The sequence below is a fragment of the Dipteris shenzhenensis genome, chromosome 24 (genome assembly GCF_047967505.1).
Source record: "Dipteris shenzhenensis isolate YYH24624 ecotype China chromosome 24, Dip_SZ_1.0, whole genome shotgun sequence".
Lineage (NCBI taxonomy): Eukaryota > Viridiplantae > Streptophyta > Polypodiopsida > Gleicheniales > Dipteridaceae > Dipteris > Dipteris shenzhenensis.
The window spans coordinates 35,488,317-35,512,522 of record NC_141619.1 but is presented as its reverse complement, the minus strand read 5'-3'; the positions used below and the strand labels follow the sequence as shown (position 1 = coordinate 35,512,522).

General features: G+C 47.1%; 1 protein-coding gene across 2 annotated transcripts in view; it reads right to left on the bottom strand.

The window, feature by feature from the left end:
* Positions 1-23,804, bottom strand: part of LOC147886544 (calcium uptake protein, mitochondrial-like) — a 94,970-nt gene extending 71,166 nt beyond the window's left edge. For both annotated transcript variants that reach the window (XM_087395513.1, XM_087395514.1), the window contains exons 1-3: positions 23,068-23,804; positions 22,772-22,839; positions 22,399-22,622 (exon numbers count right to left, since the gene is read on the bottom strand). In XM_087395513.1, coding sequence (XP_087251639.1) covers positions 22,399-22,622; positions 22,772-22,839; positions 23,068-23,404 — 629 coding nt within the window. In that variant the 5' untranslated portion in view covers positions 23,405-23,804. The remainder of the gene's footprint in view (positions 1-22,398; positions 22,623-22,771; positions 22,840-23,067) is intronic.
* Between the last annotated feature and the right edge of the window lie 402 nt (positions 23,805-24,206).

Sequence of the window (24,206 nt, the reverse complement as noted above, 5' to 3'; positions counted from 1 at the left end):
CGCAGAGAAGCTGCGCAAGTTCAGAGACCTGCTTGGTGTGCAAGAATTGGGATTGAGCTCGAGGGAGAGTGTTGAGATATCGAGCTCCACTCGTGATATGCCAAGGTGACCGTTGTGCATTTATGTCACCGACTTGTTAGCTGCAGATACGGTTGGTACACCGCCCATAAATAATAGCTGGATGACAGCTATCCTTATGTACTCTAGTTCGTGGCTCAGTTAGTATGCCACCTTAGTTAGCTGAGTTTGGTTTGAGACCCACATATAGGGTTCTTCTATTTCTTTGTACTAGAGTTCTTTTGGCTTTCACAACTAAGAAGAGGAAAAACTGTTTTCAGCCTCCACCTTTGTGTGTATTCCCCCATTGTGTATGTGAGAAAGCTGCAAGTGAGACTCCTTCCTTCTCTCCCACTATCTTCGCAGGCAAGAGATATTGACTCCGATCCTTGCTCAGATGTTTAATCATGCAGTACGCCATGGCTTCTCTTCTGCTTGGAGCACCACCACTATTGTACTAATACACAAAGCAAGTGATCCTATGGGATACAAGGAACTATCACACACTGAGGATAGGCCATACTCTGGCCAAGATATATGGATTGGTGCTAGAGCAAGAGATCAGCTCATATACAGAGGCACATGGGCAGTGGGCATTGGGACAGGCTGGTTTCTGACGGCAGCATTCCCCCCTTGAATACATTTTCACCTTGCGGGCAGTCATTGAGGAGGCAAGATCTAATCTCAGAAAGTCTATGCTTGCTTTGTAGACTTTCAAAAGGCTTTTGACACAGGCCGACGAGCCCGTCTGATCCAGAGGCTTTAGGAAATGTAGATACCAGGGGTCATGATCTGGGGTGTGATGAGTCTATATGAGTCAGTCAGAGGGAGAGTACATGCACCTAGAGCTCTATCAAATTGGATAGAGAGCATGATCGGAGTGAAGCAAGGATGCCACCTTTCTCCAACAATCTTTGGGCTCTACATGATGAGATCACGACTTTCATCCATTGCCTAGGAGGAGAGGGATCCTTTGCTTGCCGATTTGATGATACAGATCTTGCTATACGCAAATGACATAGTCCTCATCTCCTCTTCTGCAGTAGGCATACAACGACATCTCAAGGCCTTGGAGGTGTTTTGCAGGGAGAGAGACATGACGGTCAACCTTGGCAATACCAAGGTTATGATCTTCAATACTTCATGAGCAGTACTTCAGCCACACAGCTTCACTTATCGAGGAGAGTTAGTGGAGATAGTACAGTCATATACCTACCTTCTCCTTCGGAGTTGTGTTCAATCTTACTTACATTTGGTTGTTGCTTCTCCCCGTTGTGTTGCTCCCCTCCCTCACCTCAGCCATACGGTCCCCCCTCTCCTCTGGACTCAGCTCCTCCCCTCCGTCAGCCCTCTGCTCTCCCTCTCGTACCCTGTCACCCCGTTGCCCTTCTCCATCACTCCCCCTACTCCCTACTCTCCACCCTCACTCCCTAGCCCCTCCGCCTACCCCCTAGCCTCTCCGCCTACTCCCTAGCCTCTCCGCCCTCACCCCCTAGCCCTCCCTCCCTCTACGCCTACCCTCTACACCCCCTCTACTCTCCCTCTCCCTTCGGCTGCCCCCTCCTCTCACCTCGCCCCCCGCTGCCCCCTCTCCTAGCCTCTCTCCCCCCCTCAGCCTCCTTCATCCCCAAAAGAAGAAAAGATCTAAAAGATCCACGGGTGCGCCTCATAGCTCCACCCGAGCTGAACCTTCCTCACGACCAGCTCCTACCGCTTCACGCGCTACTAGACCTTCGACTTCACAGCCACGACCATCCGCCTCTTGTCTTGGTATTTCTTCAACGCAGCCACGACCTTCAGTCTCTTGTCTTTATACTTCTTCAGCGCGGACAGGACAGTCAACACGTCCTATTTTGGTTGTCCCCTGTAGGGTGCTTGTCAGAGTTGGGGAGCCAGTTCCACCTCAGGCTACCACTGATGGTGCCGCGGACCCGTCTCTTCAGGTAGGAGACATTCTTGTCCTGGTTCCATATGCATATGAGACTGATCCTGCCCCTTCAGGTGTTCATGTACAGGAGCGCTCACCTAGGGAGAACCTTTCGGCAGAGACCCATGCCTTACTTGAGAACAATGTCAAAGTCTTGGCCAAGGTCACGCAGATTTAGGCCGAGGTCATGCAGCATGCGGAATTCTTGCAGTACCCCCCTCCCTCTCTTGCACGTCTGTCTACATTTGACAGAGGTAAGGGCGTTATTGGTTCCACTCCTCCTTCTGCTGGGCTCCTTTTCGCACTCCTGCGCCAAAGGTACTTCGTAGGAATTCATTTTCAGTTCTGATAGACTTGGCGATGAGATGGAGAGCTTGAATGGGAAAATGCAAGACCCCGCAGTCCCGAGAGCTTTCGAAGCCCCCTACACCAGCTTAGCTCCACCTCATTCTCCTGCTCCTTTTGTAGCCTCTAGGTTACGAGGTATGATATCCAACATGTTTCGACGGTTCGGCCGAATGGATTCAGCATACATGGAGAACCCTTTTGCCAGTATGTCCGCAGAAAGGGGAGGTTAGCAGCAGCGGCAACTAGCCCCTGAGCTACAAGTAGGAACTAAGGCTGCCTTTGTGGACCTAGGACCCACAATATTTAGAAAGCACCCTGACTTCGAATGCATGGATGACGAAGACCCATGGATGAGGGGCTTCACAAGGGCTGGGTGTTGGAGAAATCCTAGTCAAAGAGTGCGTTCTATTGTGTACTAGGAACTAGTTCATGAGTCTTTGTGCGAGAGAGTGCCATGTGGCATCTTGGGACTTATCCCATATACATATGGTACTTGAGTGTGTGTGTCCACTCTATATGAGTGTTGTACTTTCACTTGTCATATTAATCAACTCAAGCTAAGCTTTCGGTCATGTGAGTGATTTCCTTTGGTTCTTGCATTTCTTTCCATTTCTATTTCAAGTTATGCTTCCTTCCTTCTAGCTCCCTTGCCTCCTTTCTACCTCCGTCCCTTTCCTTCATGTGGTATCAGAGCCATGTCCCTTTTCTAGCTTTCCCTTCCTTTGGCAAACCTTAGGAGTGAGGTAGCCCGAAAATGGGAGCCACTGAGTTGGCAGATGACACGGCTGTATTTTTGGATGCCACTCCATAGACACTGAATTCATTCAGGACAGCATTGGATTTGTTTTACATCGCGGCAAGTGCACACATTAATTGGAAAAAATCCAATGGCTTTTGGATCAGTGATGAGGACACTCCAGTCTGGGGGATTGGCATAGGGTCACTTGGATTCAGAGGGGAGTCTCCATCAGATATCTGGGATGCCAGGTTGGGTTGGGCATCTCTCCGACACAGTAGTTCGCTCCCGTGTCGGAGAGTATCAGGAGGAAACTCATCTTTTGGAGTTCACCAAGACTTGACCTTGCATCCAGAGTTGTGGTGTGAACAAGGTATTGTTGGCCACTGCTTGGTTTGTTTGCTCATGTTGGTGCAAATCTAGAGGTTGTATTGCTCAGCTCATGAGACCTATCAGGAACTTCCTATGGAGCAGTTTAGATGGCATCTCAGATGTTGTAGCCAGGGTGGCTTGGGAGACCCTCTTTCTCCCCACAGGAGAAGGGGGTCTCAATATTATTGACCTGAGCTGGCAGTGTATGGCCTTGCTCTGCAAGTTTGTAGTACGTGGATTGATGCCTGGACAGGAGCCCTGGAAGGATTTTTTCTCACGCAGCATTAAGTCTTACACCCCTTCTCATGGGGTAGATTGGTTGGACAGCAGCAGATGGATATTTACTTCAACCCATCTCAAATCCCCCCCTTCCCCTCTCATGGCTGCTATTCTGAAAGCTTGGGGCTGCTTCAGAAACACACTTCGCATAGTTCCACCCACTTCTCGTGAAGAGATTCAAAGGTAGCAAGTCATGTGGAATGACTCGATTTTGGATCATCATGGTAGGCCACTCGGAGTGTCACATTATATGCAGTGATCTAAATGGGAGAGGGGACCTGCCTCTATTGTAGGCGCTTGTTGTAGGCGCTTGGCAGGCCTTTATGAGTCTTCCAGAGGATCAGAGACTTTTAGCAGTTCGCCACCTCAGAGTGAGTGCACTCAGGATACAACAAATACAAGAGTAGATTGACACAGATGACATGCCGCTTATAGAGTCCACTTGGTGGAGAGCGTTCTCAGGGACGGGCATTCCGTTACAGATCATTGCATTGTAGGATGCACATGAGGATACCCTTGTCTTTGATGTTCAGTCAGTTCAGTCAGGAGGCAGACTTATCAAATCTTTTGATGATATTCTCTTGGAGGTTGCATTTCAGCTTGTCAGGATTGCAGGAATCATGGAGTGGGGCAGGGATTCACAGTGGTATCTTGACCCTGATCCTATTCTCCTTATGCTGGGGTCTTGGAGACTCTGGCTGTATGGTGGTTCCCCTATTAGGTTCTTGCAGTGGGACCCAGGGGAGTGGGAATGGATTGATGAGGGGCACCGAGAGAAGAGCTTTCCTTTCTTTCGCTACACAGTTAGAAATGCCCGGGGGTTTCAGCTCAGCAGTAGAGGTTGGAGGCCCTCTAGAGTGCCACATTGGGATAGTTTTCAGATTTCTGCAGTGTGCGGAAGAACTTTTGGCGTAGGCTCTGGAATCTCTCAGGAATAGAAAGATCACTCTTTTCTTTTGGCTTTCTATTCATGGAGGGATTGCAGTGAACCTATGAAGATCCAGGTTCGGGGCTGACCCTACTTGTCCTCGTTGTCACATGGAAGTTGAGTCAGTACAACATTGCCTTTGGGAGTGCAGACAGGCGAGGACGATCTAGAAAGGTGTTGCTAGGATTTTCAGCATCTTTCATACAACACCTTTCTATATGACTTGGGGTTCAGTGGCTTGGTTATCTCTTACTGGCCCACATGTGTTTTTCGAGGGACATGATCCAGATCCATCTTTTATTGTACGGCGGCACTTAGTGGAGGCTTGTTCCCTCCAGGATGTTCCCCTCACTCCTTTCAGAGCGGCTCATGCCTCAGTAGACACGTCTTGGGAGATTTTGGCTAGCATTGCAGCTTGGCATATTTGGAGAGCCAGGTGTACAGAGGCAATGGAGGGTATCTAGGTTCACCCTTCCCAGGCTATGGCCAGTATTTGGACGAACACAATACACACTTTGATGGCCATTTGGGCGAGCATGCAGGGATCCTCCAGAGCAGCCACTGCCAGGAGAGTTACTTTTTTCAAAGTTTGGAGGGGATATCCTTTCTTCTCCGAGTTTCCTTCAGGGTTAAGATGGCATTTTCAGCCTCCGCCTTGGTTCTTTATTAGCTCACTTTGAGCTGTTTTTCCCTCATGCATTGCATGATGTACTCCCGCATTTGAGCTTGCTCTCGCTGTTTTCATTTATACTTAATGAAGTAATTTTCTTGGGAAAAAAAAGAAATGGAAGCCACCTTCTCCCAAAGGGCAGCCCTTCCCTCAAGCTCTTCCCTAGCCTCATCATGGAGATCGAGATGCCGACTTGGAGGAGCTTGTCATCATCGACTTGCTGCTAGCTACCAGTGCCTTTTCCCGTGCAACAGCTTGTCTGCCTGCGCCTCTCCTTTTGCACAGCTTGTGTCTAGCTGCTTCGCTTGTTCGTGCAACTGCCTGTCTGCCTGCGCCTCTTCTTTTCCTGCCCGTGCTACCTCCTCTTCTGCTGCACCTGCTTGCTACCTTCCTGCCTTTTCTCCCCTGCCCGCTACCTCCTCTTCCGCACACACCTGCTCATTGTCTTCTCTCTGACTGCTTCGCCCGCTGCCTCTGATCATTTGAAGCTGCCACACCATGACTTCTGTTTCAACATCCCTCATTGAAAAGAAGTTCAAGGGCGAGGGGTCTCCCACTTGACAAACAAAGATGCAGCTGCTCCTCATGAAGGGAAATGTATGGGACGTGATTGAGGATGATTGCGACCACGCCACAACAATGGATATTCAAAAACTCAAGATATGGAAGCAACAAAACTCAAGAGCCATTGCTCTTATTGGACTTTACCTCGCCGATTCTTTGATTCATCATATCAATTTCAAATCAACGGCCAAGGAGATTTGGGAGCGTCTCGTGAATCTTTTTGGTAATAAAATCACAAACCCCAAGGTTTTCTTAAAGCTGCAATTTAATAAGTTAAAAATGGAGAATAGTGATGCATTAAGTGCACACTTGGTAGAAAATGCAATCTCTCGTTCAACAACTTTCCAGCCTAAAGTGTCCACCTAACGACGAGGACAAAATGGCTGTCCTCATAAAGAGTATGGAAGGAGTCTCTCATTTTGAGAACACTCTTGAAGTACTTAGGCTTGCCTCGACAACCTTTGATGATATGGTGACCCTTCTTCTCGAAAAATATCGCTGGAACAAAGAATCTCCGCTCTTTACATCAGGCGCACTGAAGAGACTCTTGCCTCCACCAGCAAATGGAAAACCCATAAGAACATCACGCGTAGATATTGTAAGCACAAGGGCCATATTGAAGCACATTGCTACACAAAGAAAGCAAAAGAACAAGACCAGCATCATGCCAACTTGGTTGAAGGAGAGGAGACCCGAGAGGAAATTCCAATCATTGACCAAGCACTATCTGTCCATGTTACCCTCATTGAGGATGACGACCCACATGTATTCTGATTTCTCTTATGTGAGTCAATAAAGGTTCTCTACCTTGACTAGTCCCTCTAAAATGATGTGTGCTTTTGTGGCTTTGGAGTCAATAAAGGTACTCTGCCCTGGGTAGTCCCCCAAAAAATGATTGTATTTGGTGTTTACTCTTATGGCTATGCGAGACTCCTGAAGGAACATGTAGCAAGCTATCTCTAGGAATGGAAAGGAAAGATTGCAAGCATAATGGAAATGAACTCAAATGGAAGTAGGCAATAGCAATGAACCAAAATACTCACATGTAGATAGCTTGATGTTGACTGATATGAAAAGACTCAAGACAAGTACAACACTATATAGTGTGAGCCTCTAGACTATAGAAAGTCACAATGCATATGGGATAATCTTTCATATGACACGTGGCACTGTCTAGGACTCGCTAGACTATAAAATAAGTCCTAGGGACCTAGGACACACAAATACACTCACTTTGACTTCATATTCTAACATCCCCCCATGAAGGACAGGTGAGGGACTACTGGAATGAAGCTAAGAACAGAACATGACCATGATGGAGTCTACTGCTCTGTGTACCCCAAGTAGCTCAGAGGCTCAAATGAAGCATGGCTACTTGACCCAACAAATCGGTTCTGGGAAATGCACCAACATCCTGAAACTCGGCCAAGCCTGATAGAGAGACCCATCAAAGCCAATAGAAAGGCTTCCACAATACATCCCCTCTTGGCTTCATAGTAGGACTTGCTAGGAAGCCACATACCACTCATAAAGGAAATAAAACATCATTTGAGGAGCACTTTCCAAGTGCTGAGAACCTTTATTGACTCAAGGATACAAGACTCATTATTACAAGCATTTTTTGGGGGATTACCCAGGGCAAAGTACCCAAGCACACATAGAATAGATCAGAAACAAAAGTCTCGATCATCAGGTACATAGACCTCTGAATGGAGAGAGAGATCTCTGATGTGGGCAGTAAAAGCATGAGTCGGTGTCGAAGCATCATCTTCTTCTTCGTCTTCACTTGTTGCAGCCCCAACCAAGTTGGCATGATCCTTGTATTGTTACTTGGCAAGCTTCTGGCAGCAGTGACCCTCGGTGTGACCAAGCTTCCCACAGTGATTGCATTTGAAAGGCTTGAATTTACCTTTGCCCTGCAGAAGGAGAAAATGGCGGGCATGTCACGTCAGTACGGGCAGGCTGGAACTGTCCTTATTGTACGAAAAAGTTCGTACAGCATGTACGGACTGTACGACGGGCTGTACAGCCCTAGTGCAGTACGGATCAGTCCGTACAGTCTGTATGGCATGTACGGCTTGTTTGTAGCAGGCTGGAGCAGTTGGAGGTGAGGCTACTATGGCGATGCATTTTGGGTTGAACAAGGGGTAGTTGCCTCATCAACAGGAGCTGACTTGGGTAGGAGGAGAATAGAGCTCAAGTAAGGAGAGAAGAGGGCAGCCTTCCAAGGAGGAGGAGGTAGAGTAGCTTCATTGGCCTCCCTCACCTCAACCTCTTGGAAGGGAAAGGGAAAGAGAGAGCATGGCTAGGAACATGGCTTTGATACCACATGAAGGAACATGTAGCAAGCTATCTCTAGGAACGGAAAGGAAAGATTGCAAGCATAATGGAAATGAACTCAAATGGAAGTAGGTAATAGCAATGAACCAAAATACTCACATGTAGATAGCTTGATGTTGACTGATATGAAAAGACTCAAGACAAGTACAATACTATATAGTGTGAGCCTCTAGACTCTAGAAAGTCACAATGCATATGGGATAATCTTCCATATGACACGTGGCACTATCTAGGACTCACTAGACTATAAAGTAAGTCCTAGGGACCTAGGACACACAAATACACTCACTTTGACTTCATATTCTCACAACTCCTACCCAGTTCAAAGTAAGGGGGGGTGATGAGGGATGGTCCTCACCGCCGGTCGTAAGCTGACTGAGAAGTCACTATCACACCAGAGGTGTTGGATAGTTGGACTTCCTCTTTGTAGTATTGCGGTGGAGGGGGGATCGGTCTACTCCTTGCATGTTGGGTCTCACACTCTTTGCTCTGAGGGGGGATCTTGGAGAAATCATAGTCAAAGAGTGTGTTCTAGTGTGTACTAGGAACTAGTTCATGAGTCTGTGTGAGGGTGTCATGTGGCAGCTTGAGAATTATCCCATATACATATGGTACTTGAGTGTGTGTGTCCACTCTATATGAGTGTTGTACTTTCACTTGTCACATTAACCAACTCAAGCTGAGCTTTTGGTCATGTAAGTGATTTCCTTTGGTTATTGCATTTTTTCCTTTTCCTTTCATTTCTATTTCAAGTTATGCTTCCTTCCTTCTAGCTCCCTTGCCTCCTTCCTGTTGGGATATCTCAAGGTGTATGCCTCAGGCACACCTTATGTTTCTATGTGTGAGTGCTAGAGGCACAGTTAGGTGCCCACAAGCACAGTTAGGTGGTGGAAAAGCCACATAGGATGATTGAGTGAATCTAGGAGCAGATTGAGGAGATGATTGTGGAGCTTTGAGGTCATCAGTGATGTCAGTGACCTTGTATGAGGTGCCTACTTAAGGACCTCTTTCTTCTTCATTCTATAAGCAAGTATTCTGAATTTGTGTCAACTCTACTCTTTCCTTTCAGTATTCCAACATGGTATCAGAGCCATTTGATCCCCCTTGAGCCCATTTCTGCCACATCATCATCTTCTTCTTCTTCTCCATTTTCCTCTTTCTTCCCAAAATCTTTGAGAGCTTGGTTCTCCATCTACAAACGACCATTGCCCAAACCCTCTGAGCTGGAAACTCCTCTAGTATGGGCGAACTTCCACCTGCAAGCAATTGAAGAAAAAACGTCTGTGGTGGCTGCCATTCTCCAAACAGCGAATTTCTTCTGTTGCTCAATACTCCCTGCCTGCTCCGCCATTGCCTGAGCCCTCTTAGGAGTAGATGGGCGACCTCAAGACGAAGATTTTGAGCCATTTTTCAAGTCATTTGGTTCAGTAACGAGGGAGAAATCGTCAAAACTCAGTTTCAGCCTGTAGCAACTCTCTCGGGCAAAAGTGCGCACCATTTCGTCCAACCTCTGTGCTGGACCTTCTCTGGTATATGAGCTTTCTTTTGCTTCAGAAAGCCCTCTTTTCTTTGCTTTGAAGAGTGAGCTACAAGCCCTCCAAGTTTAGCTTTTCATTTTTGACAGTTTTGGACAAGTTTTGAAGATGATGCTACATAAAATGCTACTCTAGCATTTCTGGTCTTTTGAAGTTTTCAATAACTTCACTACAAGTGTTGCTTCAGTTTTGTTTTGACTTGCTAGACCTGGTTTTGATTGGAAAGTGTTTATTTCACCCACTTCTATGAAGCATGTAAGAAGAAGCATCATTGTTTGAAATTTGGTCACAAGACTTTGCTACATTAAATGCTTATATTTTGAAGCATTTCAGTTGTTATTCTAAGCCCTGTAAGAGAGAAGACACTGCCCAATATCTGGGTTAGACCCTCTCATGGCTTGCTTATGCAAAATATGTGAAAAGCCAAAACATAAAGCAATGTCTTGTTATGCTACAAAGGATGAAAATGCCAATCTGACTTCCTTGTTGAAGATTGCCAAAACAATGGTTGCCAAAAAGGAAGCAACTTCAAAGACAGAAAATGCAAATCTACTTACAGTGGATGAGCCTCCACAAGATGAGGCATCTTTTGAAGATTATGCATTTTGAAGATCATCTCTATGTATGCTCCAGATCTCTCTTTTTATGTCAAGGTACTCAGCCTGGATAGTCCTCCAAAATGAATGAAAATAAACTATTGTGTTGTGTGTGTTTTGTAAACACCTCTGGTCACCTTATGATGTAGGCCATGTGTATGTTTTGTTCCATGGTACCTCTTGCAGACATTGTGTGCATGTACATGCAAGGGAGATAACCATTGGAAGGTATGTTTGTATCCCTTTCTGTTTACCTTACACCCAAGGGAACCCTTGCTAGCATGAGAACCTAGCCATAGATTTATCCTTGACCACCATGAGATGGCATGAGAAACTATGAGACTAGATGTATCCTTGACATAGCCTGAGGCATTTCCTTGAGGGGGGGTTTGTTGGGATATCTCAAGGTGTATGCCTCAGGCACACCTTATGTTTCTATGTGTGAGTGCTAGAGGCACAGTTAGGTGCCCACAAGCACAGTTAGGTGGTGGAAAAGCCACATAGGATGATTGAGTGAATCTAGGAGCAGATTGAGGAGATGATTGTGGAGCTTTGAGGTCATCAGTGATGTCAGTGACCTTGTATGAGGTGCCTACTTAAGGACCTCTTTCTTCTTCATTCTATAAGCAAGTATTCTGAATTTGTGTCAACTCTACTCTTTCCTTTCAGTATTCCAACACTTCCCACCTCCTTCCCTTTCCTTCAGAGGGTGACCACAGCATGCACGATAGAGTTCCAACCCATCGCTGCTTTACTCAGAGGAGACCGGCCTACGTGAGGTGTCACCCTTGATATGGCTCATCGGATACAAAGATCCCGGAGACTTTGCCTCATGCCACACAGCGAGAGACAACTCGACAACCACAGACATGCGACATCTTTATGTCCCATCGGAGGATTACCATGACCCTCAGCTAAGAACACTTTCTCTACCATGTCTCCAGCCAAGAGTAGAGAAGTGTTTATTGACGCTTCCTTGTCATCCAAAAGAACCTGCTAATGAGCCCTTGCTGCAGCAAGGCGCTCCTGAATCAAAGCATCTATAGGCCGCTTCTTCTCTTCCCTCTATAGGGCTACTAACAACTCACAGAGGCCAACCTCCCATTTGAAAATCTCATGTCTCTTGGTATGAAATGATAAGAATCACTAATACATCCTGCATACGAAGAACCCAAATCAATAATACTACCTCCGTGAGACCCTTCTCTGCATACAAAGCATCTAGGAGCTTAGTGCTGGCAGAGTGGGCTCTCAAACAAGACTCATAAACCATCAATACAACCATGATCTAAAGGGCGTAATGATACCATGTCCGACCACAAGGGGAAGAAAAGAATATGAAACTAGAATGCAGGTTCCTCCCCGAGTGGCCGTAGGCAGTAGCAAAAGGAGTGAACAAAAAGAGTTTACTTTTTTTTTTTTGCAAAAAGAGACTTCTATTAAGTATTGAAGAAAAACCGTTAGAGCAAGCTCCATACGGGATACATCATGCAATGCACGAAAAGCTCAAGAGCCAAAAAGAAAGGATTGAGGCTGATAGTGCCATCTCAATCTGGTAGAAACCTCCGAGAAAAAGGGAGAACCTCTCCAAACTCGAAGAAATATAGTCCTTCTAGAAGAGGCTGCCCGTGAAGGGCCCTGCATGCTAGCCCATATGGCTATCAAAGTGTGAACCGTGTCAGACCAAATACCCGTGAACACTTGTAATGGGTGTATCTGGGTGCCATCCAAGGCCTCAGTACATCTGGCTCTCCAAATGTGCCAAGAGGAAATGCTAGCCAAAATCTCCCAAGAGGTGTCCACTGAAACATGAGAAGCTCTGAAGGGAGTAAGTGGTACATCCTGTAGAGAGCAGGGCTCTATCACCTGCCGGCGGACCGAGAGTGCCCAAGAAGAAGGCTCACCCTCATAAAACACCTTGGGCCCGGTAAGAGATAACCATGCGACCGAGCCCCAAGTCATGAAGAAAGGGGAAGTGTGAAAGATGCTGAGTATCCGAGCAACCCCTTTCCAAACAGTCCTCGCCTGACTCCAGTCTCAAAGGCAATGTCGCACTGACTCCTCTGCAGAACGGCATCGAGGACAAGTGGGATCAGCCCCAAATCGTGATCTCCACAGGTTCACTGCAATCCCTCCATGAATAGAAAGCCAAAAGAAAAGAGTGATCTTTCTATTTTTGAGGGATTTCCAGAGCGTCCTCCAGAAATTTCTACGCAAGTCTGCGGTGATGAAGAAGCTTTCCCAATGGGGGGCTCTGGAGGGAATCCAACCCCTACTGTTCAGCTGAAACCTCCTGGCATTACCAACCGTGCAACGAAAGAAGGAAATCCCCCTCTCTCGGTGCCCATGATCTATCCATTCCCACTCTCCTGGGTCCCACTGCAAGCACCTGATAGGTGCACCTCCATATAACCACAACCTCCAGGATCCCAAGGCCAAGAGCAGAGGGTCGGGGTCTAAGTACCACTGCAAGCTCGTTCCAAGGTCCACAAAACCAGCAATCCTGACAGGATGAAAGGCAACCTCAAGAAGAATGCCATCCTTGGATGTAGAAAGTAAACCTCCATCCCCAACATCAAAGACCAGTGCGTCTTCCCCGAGACCTCGGAGAGCGATCACCTGTAAAGGAACTGATGTCCTCGAAAAAGCCCCCATCCAAGTGGTGGAAGTAATAGGCAGCTCAATTGTCCATTCCACCGGGATAGCTGCATCTATCTGTTGAATCCTGCGTGCTACCCCTCTGAGGTGACTCACGGACTGCAGTCTCTGATCCACAGGTGGCCTGATAAAAGATTTCCAAGTGCCTACTGTGTAGGCGGGGCCTCTCTCCCATTTAGACCACTGCATGTAATGGGAAGTGCCCAATGGCCTGGCATGCTCGTCAAGAATACTATCATTCCAAATGATCGGCTGCCTATCAATCTCTTCGACGGTAGAAGGTGGAATCCTTCGAAGAGTGTTCCTGAAGCTCCCCCAAGCTTTCAGGATGGCAGTCATGAGAGGAGAGGCAGGAGATCTGAGAGGGGATGATGTGAAAATCCATCGAGGGCTGTCCACCCAATCATCTCCCAAGGTTGGTGTACAAGCCTGAATGCGTCCAAAAAAGAAATCCTTCCAAGGTTCCTGCCCGGGCATGAGTCCCCTCACCACCACCTTACAAAGCAAAGCCCTACACTGCAAGTCCGGGTCAGTGACATTAAGGACCCCTTCACATGTAGGGAGAATAATAGTCTCCCAGGCCACCCTTGCTGCAACATCTGCTGTGCCATCAAGTCCAATATATAGTGGTTCCCCCAATAGGTTCTTGCAGTGGGACCTAGGGGAGTGGGAATGGATTGATGAAGGGCAGCGAGAGAAGAGCATCCCCTTCTTTCGTTTACACAGTCAGAAATGCCACGAGATTTCAGCTTAGCAGTAGAGGTTGGAGGCTCTCCAGAGCTCCTCATTGGGATAGTTTTCAGATTTATGCAGAGGTGCAGAAAAACTTTTGGAAGAGGTTATGGAAATCCCTCATGAATAGAAAGATCACTCTTTTCTTTTGGCTTTCTATTCATGGAGGGATTGCAGTGAACTTGTGGAGATCTAGGTTCGGGGCTGACCCTACTTGTCCTCGATGCCACGCAACAGTTGAGTCAGTTCAGCATTGCCTCTGGGAGTGCAAACAGGTGAGGACGATTTGTGGAAGGGTGTTGCTAGGATATTTAGCATATTCATAGAGCACCCTTCTTCATGACTTGGGGATCAGTGGCATGGTTATCTCTTACTGGCTCTCAGGTGTTTTTCGAGGGACATGACTCAGACTTAGCCTTCATTATATGATGACATTCTGTGGAGTCATGTTCTCTCCAAGGATGTTCCCTTCACTTCTTTAAGAGTTGCTCATGCCTCGGTAGACACATCATGGGAGGTTCTCGCTAGCAGTGCAGCTTGGCATATTTGGAGGGCCAGATGTACGGAGGCGATGGAGGGTTCCTAGGTTCACCCTTCCCAGTCTATGGCCAGCATATGGACTGATACTATACACATACTGATGGCCATCTAGGCAAGCATGCACGGATCCTCCAGAGCAGCTACAGCTAGGAGAGATACTTTTTAGAGTTTGGAGAGGATCTCCTTTCTTCTCTGAGTCTCCTTCAGGAATAGGGTCGCATTTTCAGCCTCCACCTTGGATTTTTGTTAGCTCTTTTTGAGCTGGGTTTTTTTCTCTCATGCATGGCATGATGTACTCCTGCATTAGAGCTTGCTCTTGTGGTTTTCATTCATACTTAATGAAGTAATCTTTTTGAAAAAAGAAAAAAACCCAAAGTGAAAGATGTAATTAAGATCTTCTTGGAACCAAGTGCCAAGGAGCTAGCCTTGAGAATTGTGCTCGCAGCTTTAAGAGAATCAAAAGCCACCTGAAAGAGAACTCATCCCAATATTCAAATATCGGAAATGCGAAAGGTGAGGTCTAAAGGTAAGGCAACAAGCATCTAGTCCCTAGCCTGGGACCTAGAAGGTGGGGGCCATTGATGCCTGCAAAGAGGGTGGTGGAGCTCTCCAAGTCCATATCCTTTTAAAGTTGCCAGCATCTTGGCCTTTAAGAGTACGCAAGTTCTTGCGGCCGGAGGAAGTGGTCGAGGACTAGATAGGTACCCATTCGTCAACAATTGGAGGTGAAAGGCCCACTATAACAAATTGAAGAAAGACATGGGATGAAGGGGGGGGATGAGAGAGAGAAAGGGAGTAGGGAGTGGCAGGGGCTGAGAGGGAGGGAGAGTGAGAGAGAGAGGGGAGAGGGAAGTAGAAGTAGAATTTTATTATCGTCCTTGGGGGGCCAAAAAATGACCCATGGGACCTAATCCTCAGTACAAAAATCTCCTCCGCTATGGAGGGGTCAAGAATTTTCAAGTTCTTGACGGTATAAAAAAAGACGAGTGACAAAAGATCCCAACGCTGCCAGAGAAGTAGTGGAGAGAACTGACGATATCTGAGTGGTGTCTGCCAGTATCCTGCTGATAGTCGTCTTTGATGTGTGCATATCAGGGGTAGTGTAGGGCTATATGTGCCTCTGTCTCTACTGTCTGCGAATCACAGAATCTGCAAACTCTAACATGTCGCAGCAGATTTAGTCAAGCTCCTATCTCTATTGCCAAGGTATGTGACCGTGTCCGAAATCTGGCAATATTTATGCGATAGAGAAGAGGTATGGGAGTACTGATGTATGGCTGAGCAGGGGCATCTGGTGTCATGAAAGATGACCAGCATAAAGGATTTATTTGATCTTGATAGTAATCTAGCTTGGTCCTCTTTTTTGCTGTCAACCATTGGGTTTGTAGAGTGCATAGTAGGGACAATTGGAATTCTTGCATCTTGACCTTTTCAGGGGGCATAGTTAGGTATGATTCCACTTTCCATCTGCTGAACCATTTCCTTATATCTATCCCCCATCTTGTGCAGATGATCTTGCTTTTATGATTCTTCTGAGGTTTCATACTAGCAGTCCATGCTCTATGTGGCAATCTGTCTTTTGGCATTTGTTGTACTTCCACTAGGTACTGCATCACTCTGATCAGTGCATGGAATTCAATTGGCTGCCTGCCCGTTTCCAATAAGAGGACTGAATAAGGGGTAGTTGCCTTGACTCCTAGATGTCTTCGTAGGAAAGCTTTCTGCATTTTTTCAATCTCATTCCATGTGGAGAGAGAGATGCTGCCCCCCCATACTTCTACTCCATATAACACTGTAAATTTGAAAAGAGAGAAAGCGAGAGAGAGAGAGAGAGAGAGAGAGAGAGAGAGAGAAGAGGAGAGGGGAGGTAGAGAAGGAGAGAGAGGGAGGGAGATTAGGAGAGAGGGAGGAGAGAGAGAGAGAGAAAGAGAGGAAAGAAAGAAAGAAAGAAAGAAAGAGAAGGAGGGAGACAGAGCGATTAAGAGAGAGATGAGGGGAGGAAGAGAGAGTGAAAGAGAGTAGGGAGGGAGAGAGATTAAGAGATAGAAGAGGGAGGAGGGAGAGAAAGAGAGAGAATGAAAAGCCTTGCCGCATATGCATCAAACAACATATTCCGAATCTTCCAGTTCCGGGTGTTAGTGTTCCTACAGTTGTTTTCAAATTGATAGTACTTCCCCCAACCTGTATCCAGCCTTCTTTGTGCACATTGCCACCATATGTGATTGGCTGGTATGTCAATTCCCAAATATTTAAAGGTATCAACATATTCAATGGGCTGCCCATCAAAGCTGATAACCGCGGGATGTTCAGGTCGGGTGGTGCATACTGCCATCATTTTGGTTTTGGTAGTGTTAACTTGCAACCCAATTTCCGTGCAAAAGACCTGTAGTACCTATAATAGTTGATGCATGAAGTCAGGGTCATTAGGGAAAAGAACCACGTCATCTGCATATAGGAGCAATAGTATTGTCCATAGCCCAAGCTTGGGCCCTTGTATCCCTTCTTCTGCTGCAAATTCATTAATCAGTTCTTCTAGCTTGTCAATGCACATTCCAAACAGTGTGGGTGAAAGAAGGCAACCTTGTTTCACCCCCATATTACTTTGGAAGGTGGTTGACAGTCCATGTTCTTGCTTGAGTCTGCATGATACCTTCTCGTATATGCGAGAGATGCCTACCCTTAGTGCCAGAGGGACTCCGAGGTCTTGCATTCTTTTCCATAGGCCACCTCTCGGGACTGTATCAAATGCCTTCTTGAAATCTACAAAGCAACACAGAAGAGTTTCTCCTTTGAGCCTGCTCTCATCCATGAGTACTCTTAATGTGACCAGGTGATCTGTAGTTCTATGTTCTTTATGGAAGCCTGCTTGGCCAATGGCCCTCTTCTTGGCCTCTTCAGCCCAATTGCTGATTTTTGCCTCAAGCACTGTGCTAAAAAGTTTAGCTAGTGTGGAACTGACCATTATAGTCATGTAACTGGTGACTGAATTTTTGTCTCCTCCTTTGAATAGAGGCTGAACCCAATTCTCTTGCCAATCTGGAGGGAAGCCATGATGTAAAGTGTTTGTCAGTATGGGGGATAGCCATTGTCGTGCCTTGTCTTCTGTCCATTTGAAGAGTTCAGCACACATGTGCATGTGGTCAGAGGCCTTGCCATTTGCCATCTTTTTCAACCCTACTTCAACATCCTCAAAAGTGAAAGGGCTGGCTGAAGCATATGACATTGTTTCATTTCCCATTTCTGTGGCATCGGCATGATTATAGAGCTTGGTGACATACTCCAGCATTTCCTCATCAGAGATATTGCCCATGACCTTTTTCTTCTGGCCCTTAACCTGTTTCCACCCCTTTTTGGGATTCTTGATGAATGTAAGCAAGTCAGATTTTTCCCTTTCTAAAATGTAATTGCTTTTCTTCTTCCTCGTGAGGGCATTGTATTGCTTTTCCTTCTGTCAGTAGAGGTTAATATCAGAAAAATGTTTCCGCTCACTGCGTAGTTGCTTGCATTCATCATCATACCATTTCTTGTGGGGCAGCCCTTTATGTCTCTTCTTTCTGTCCTGGGAAATTTCTCCAAAAACCTGTGTTGCAGTGTCAAGGACAGCTTTTCTGAGGGCTTCCCATGTGGGTGTGATTGCCATTGCATTCAGTTTTGCATCTAGAGTGATGGCAGAGTCTTTCTACTTGTCTTGATCTATACGGAAGCCTCTTGAAGTGGCTGCAAATTTCTGCACTTCTCTTTCAGTTGGAATACCAAGAGTCAACCATAGTGGGAGATGGTCTGACTTAGGGTACTTCTCTCCTATCCTGAAAGTTTCTATATCATGTAGAGCATTGATATGGGCCAGGACATAATCAAGGACACTATGTCCCCCACTGGCAGAGAAGCATGTCATCTTGTTGGTCCTTGGAAAGCGTTGCATCCCATTCAAAATTGGCATATGCAGCCCATTCATCATACACTTGAGTGCTCTTCCTTGCGCATTTACAGTATCATCTTTTGATGTCCTGTGCCACAAGGCATCTATTTCAATTGCAGCTTCACCAATTCATCGTGCATAATAGGTTGGAATTGCGCCTGTCCAATTCTAGCATTGAGGTCTCCCATGACTATTACCTTGCCAATGTCTTTCAGTTCTGCAATGTCTAGGCATAGTGATTCAAATGCATCACTTGAATCTATTCCATTCCGAGCATAGAAAGGGGACTCATGGTGAGATATATAACATCCTGCCAAGAAGAGAGGGTAGTCACCAAATTCCAGTTTCAGCCATATAAACCTCTTGTGCTTATCAGCTCTGTACATGCTCATTTTGTCTGCTAAGTGTTCCTGAATCATGCATGCCACTCCTCCTTGGCCTCTCTTTCCAATTTGTTTTTGGTAGACTGTATGTACCACCTATCCTGGTATTTCTGGGATTCTGCAAAGCTCGCTTTTCTCAAGTTTCCCCCAAGAAAACTATATCTACTCCCTGTATGAATGCATTAATACTGACTCCCTTATTCCAAGGGAAACCTCTACAATTCCAAAACATCACTTGTAATGAACGGTATGTCCCATGGGTCTCGTACCCCTATTTGGCATCCTGGTTGCTTTCTTGAGTATGGGACATCTTGCCTTGTCTCATTTGTCTTTCTGCATATTGCTTCCTTCTGGCTTCTTGCTGTTTCGGGGTGCGATCTTCACTGACATTATAGGGGGAACCTTTGAGATAAATCCTACTACTGTCAAGAATGATAGCCCTCTTCCTAGCATCCATCACAGTGCATACAATGGCTCTCTTGTTGTCATCTTGCATCCTCCCAACCTGATGGGCTCCATAGACTGCCACATCTGGGATCACGAAGTGTTGAGCAAAGAAACCCGCCACCTCCTTTGCCAAGGTGAGGGGGCTTTCCTTTTCCACTTCTGGGAGTCCACGAATCACTAGATTTTGGGCACACTTTTCTCTTTCCTTTTGCTCCTGCATGTCCTCCTTCGATGGGGTGTTACTGCGTGTTTGAGGTTGGGCCTTAGGCTCACTTGCAGGTTCCGTAGGGGGGAACTTGGAGGCAATCTCTACCCATTGCTTGGGCTCTTCCACTTTGGCTTTCTCCTTGGTCTTTCCCTTGTTTTGCGTCAGATTTTGCAACTGTTCTAGTTGCTGGGCACCCTCTTGCTTGCATCCTGCTTCCATAGCACTTTCTAGCACATGCACTTTGCTTTGGAGTTGAGTAACTGTTTTTTTCAGTTGAAAATTCTCAGCTTGAAGCTCTTGGAACATGTCCATGAGCATATCAATTCTCTTACTGTTTTTTGTGACATATGCTTTCGGGGGTGGTGTGACCAAGTCATTCTTCTTGTTCAGTCTGAAGGTTTGTCTTGAAAGGAGTCCCCTTGCTGTGGGAGATGACAGATGACTGCACACCTAACACATAGGTGGCTTGCGGGATCTGAAAAAACAGATGAAGTCGGCCCCTTGACAGATGACGGAACACACAGATGACGGCTGGCCTTTTTGTCAGATGACATGCGTGATCTGAAAAAGCACAGATGCAGGTTAATGTCACAGATGCTCTGATCCAAAATGTTACAGATGCTGTCTTTCGGATGACGGGTTTCCCCAAGATCAGGGTAACGCTCTGTTGTTTTCAACCACAGTATTAATCAGGGAAATGCTCTGTTGTTATCCAAGGATGAGCTATGGGGCACGGGCTGAGCAGATCACCAGGGTGTGCTCTTCACGCAGCCATGGCGGGGCTCCAGCATGAGCTATGGCACACGGGCTGAACAGCAGATGTGTGCGCAGCTTCACGCAGCCATGGCGGGGCAGCTCCAGCAGACGGGCTAACCTGTGTGCAGCTCTTCACGCAGCCAAATGGGCTAAGCTCTAGCATATGAGCATGGGATAACATGCTAACATGCGTGCGCAGCTTCATGTAGCTATGGCGGGTCCAGCAGCAGACACGCACGGGCTGAGCTCCAGCAGCAGAGCACAAATGCATGCGCAGCTTCACGCAGTCATGGCGGGGCAGCTCCAGCAGACAAGCTAACCTGTCTTCATGCAGCCATGGCAGAGCAGCAGACGAGTTAACGAGCTAACGGGCAGCCATGGCGGAGCAGCAGACGAGCTAACGAGAGAGAGCAAGAGAGGGAGAGCAAGGGGGAGAGAGAGAGACAGAGACAGAGAGGGGGGGGGGGGAGAGAGGGAGAGGGGGGGAGAGAGAGAGAGAGAGAGAGAGAGAGAGGGAGAGGGAGAGGGGGGAGAATAAGGGTGAAAGAGACAAGTAGTGGGGGAAGAGAGAGTGCGGAGGGGGCACGAAGCAAGGCAAACGGGGCAGGCAGCAGGGGGGGGGGGCACGCAGTGGGGGCAAGTAAGCAAGGGAGAGGCAGTAGGTGCAGGGGCAGCAGTGCGGGAAGGAGCTTCCATCCCCGTCAGTGGATATTCTCATGCTCCTAGAGCACATGTTCTCAGCCACAAACATCTGCAGACAGATGCGCCTTTTTCCAAGAAGGGGCCCAAAAAATTTAGCCCCTGACAATGGCATGGGGGAGTTGCATCTCGGTGGAGTAGGCCCTTGACCCAAAGGTGTATGATATAGCGGGATGCGCAGTGTGGATGGACCTGAGGATGGGGGATACCCTAGTAAGGATCCTCACCATTTATGCACCTGCCTGCCAACAAGAAAGCACCTTTTTGGAGGCAGCTGACAAAGACTCATATCGATTTTTGGATTGTTGGAGGAGACACCGAGTGGGGGCACCCAGCAAGGGAGAGGCAGTAGGGGGTGTAGGTGCAGGGGCAGCAGTGCGGGAAGGAGAGAGACGGGGAGGAGCTTCCGTCCCCATCAGTGGATATTCTCATGCTCCTGGAGCACACGTTCTCAGCCACAAACATCTGCAGACAGAGGCACCTTTTTCCAAGAAGGGGCCCAAAAAATTTAGCCCCTGACAATGGCATGGGGGGGTTGCATCTCAGTGGAGCAGGCCCTTGACCCAAAGGTATATGATATAGCGGGATGTGCAGTGTGGATGGACCTGAGGATGGGGGATACCCTAGTAAGGATCCTTACCATTTATGCACCTTCCTGCCAACAAGAAAGCACCTTTTTGGAGGCAGCTGACAAAACTCATATCAATTTTTGGATTGTTGGAGGAGACACCGAAGCGGTTATCAGTACAACTGGGCGTGATTGGCATTCACTCCATTCACGGTCCGACGGGGGCACACCGGACACTGCAAGACGTGTGCTGCTTTACCAGCCACTGGACCCTATCTCCAGGTGATCTGATTTCAGGGTGGGTGGGCTGGTAAAAGGAAAAGAAAACTCTTCCCAGGGCCCCCAACGTCTCCGGATTCAGTGGATATATTCCAGTTGATATGTGCACCTTCTATAGAACAAAATAAATCCAAGGTTGTCCTGAAAGATTGGAGAGTCTAGCGGACTGGCATCCAGAAAACAATAGTGTCATCAGCAAGCTAGAGGTCCATGTGAAGAAAACCGTGCTTGACATCGGTAAAATGCTTGACCGGTTTCTTGTGGATCTGGAACCAGCCTTGAAAGAACAAGAAGAGCCTGTTGAGTATGTGGTTTACTGCTGGCAGGAAGATCTATGTCAAATAGGGCCCTGAAGGTTGGCAATCCATTCAGAATATTGCATGGTTTGTATCAGATGTGAAGCATAATATCGGCGTGTAATGTAGCATATACGACCAAGATGAAAACATGAAGCTGGGCATCAGCAGTGAGATGTGAGATCATCAGTGTCAAGTACTAGCGTGGTGGGAATAGGGTAACATGGTGGGAATAGGGAGCTTAAGAATCAGCATTGGCAGGTACAAACTGCTCACAGACAACATGGTCCATTCCTTTCACCATCATCCGGCCAGAATCGTTCCTTTAGATGTGAGGCAGGCATTGGCAGGTACAAACTGCTCATGGACAACATGGTCCGTTCCTTTCACCATCATCCAGCCAGAATTGCCAGCTTAGGAATGCAGTGTCCTTTAGATGTGAGGCAGCAAGGAAAATTTTCCAATCAAGGTCCATTTGTGCCAAAGTACAAACGTATTTTTGAAGATATGAATATTAATGAGTGATTTTTGAGCTACTGACATTCATGTTGAGACTCTTACTCAGAGAATGAAATGAGTCCATCTCCGTTTGTATCAAAGAGCATAAAAAACCGTGATGGTGGACAGCGCAGTCCCCTGGGTGGTCTTTCCCCTGCCAATGAACCCTCTCTAACAAGAGATGACTCCGATGGTGGAAAAATAGGCACCACTGCACGCATAAGGTCACTGGCTGTCATGAATGATGGACCTCCCGGGGTTTTGATTGATGCAAAATAATCAAACACCTGATCATGACAGTGAAAAATCCCGAATCGTGTTAGAGTGGCTCAGGACACCAATTCCATATGGTTGTAAATGGTTATATATTATTGCACAGGATGGATATAAGGGCTTCTCGTGATTGCGATTTGAAATATAGAGAAGTTTCGAGTACCTTTTCTGGCGGACTCAACAGTCTCAGTCTTCTCTCATATTTGAAAAATACACGCCTCCGATACGCATCTAGATGAGCAATTTCCAAATTCCCACGTACGTAAGTATACATTAAATAATTGAGCTCCAAAGGACATTAGTGGTATATTTTTCCTCGTCAATTACAGATAATACTATCAGGCTTCGGATTTTTGGATGTCAAGCTCAATGCCTGGTATTATCTTTCACTGGGACGCTTGTAGGCTGTCCACTACTAAGAAACGAACAGAAACGAACAGAGAGGGGCTTGGGACAAACCTGTCAACAAATATTTGCTGGCACCTGAAGGTTCTTTTACTCGATTATCTACTTGGATTGAGGAGTCACAGCGAGCATGCTGCTCGGCACTGTTCTGGATGAATCCAAACCCAGCCAAAGAGAGAGCTCCTGCAAGAATTGATACAAGAGCGGCAAAGGCCTTGGATTGGAAGCGCTCTGAGACATTCCCGAAAGACGTAAACTTTTTTACAACGCCAGTTCGAGTGTTAGTTTCGGGATGAACGGTGCAGAAGCAAAGCTTGCGCTGCAGGGAAGGGGAAGCGCAAAGGGAGGAATGGACAGAGAGAAGCCTTTGGAAGGTAATTTGTCTCGCCATAGCCTTGTTTGGGAAGAATCTACCTCTCCTGCGCCGGCACGTTTCTTTGGTTTTATACAAAGAATTCTTCCATTGCAGACGCCGATTTCTCGAGCTTCTGCTAGCGTTTCTTTTGTTTTACACAAAGAATTGTTCTGGCGTTTCTTTAAGGTGAACAAGGAGCGATCTACGTCAAAGCTGAGCTTTACTCGCTCGCTTCTGTGACGAAATGCAGGTCAGGAATACCGCAAGATGAGAAACCTCTCGAAATTCTTAGCGCGAAGAGGAAATCAATCGCTCTCTGAGAAAAAATGCAGAGAAAACTCCAATCGCAAGCTCAAATTTCATGCGAGATGTGTAGGAAGTGGAATCGAGCGAATCGTTTCTTGACGCGAATTCAGACGAGACACTCAGTCGTTCACAAATTTTTTTGTTCAAGAATTCTGAGAGTAACGCGTCTGACGCTGATGCCTTTGGCGTTGGTAGAGCTGTTTTTTTGACAAGTGGCACCTTGGAGGAGGAGGCCTCCGGAGGAACCCCGGGGCCGGGACCGGCCTGTGGCTGGGAGCCGGTTGCCCCTGGTTTCTGACCAGATCGGCGACCAGGCCGGATTCCCTGCCGGCAACACGGTGACGGGGAGGCGGCGGTACACACTTGTCATGCATCAATGGACGGCCCCAATCTATGTAGTCATCGTCGTGAGGCGCCATGTGTCATTGTAGCCAGTGTGTGCACCATTCGTTGCCCTCACGGCTCGAATCGGGCGCTTCTCGTGAAGCATTGATCGAAAGGCGATCTAATGCCGGTGATTCATGACTATTGA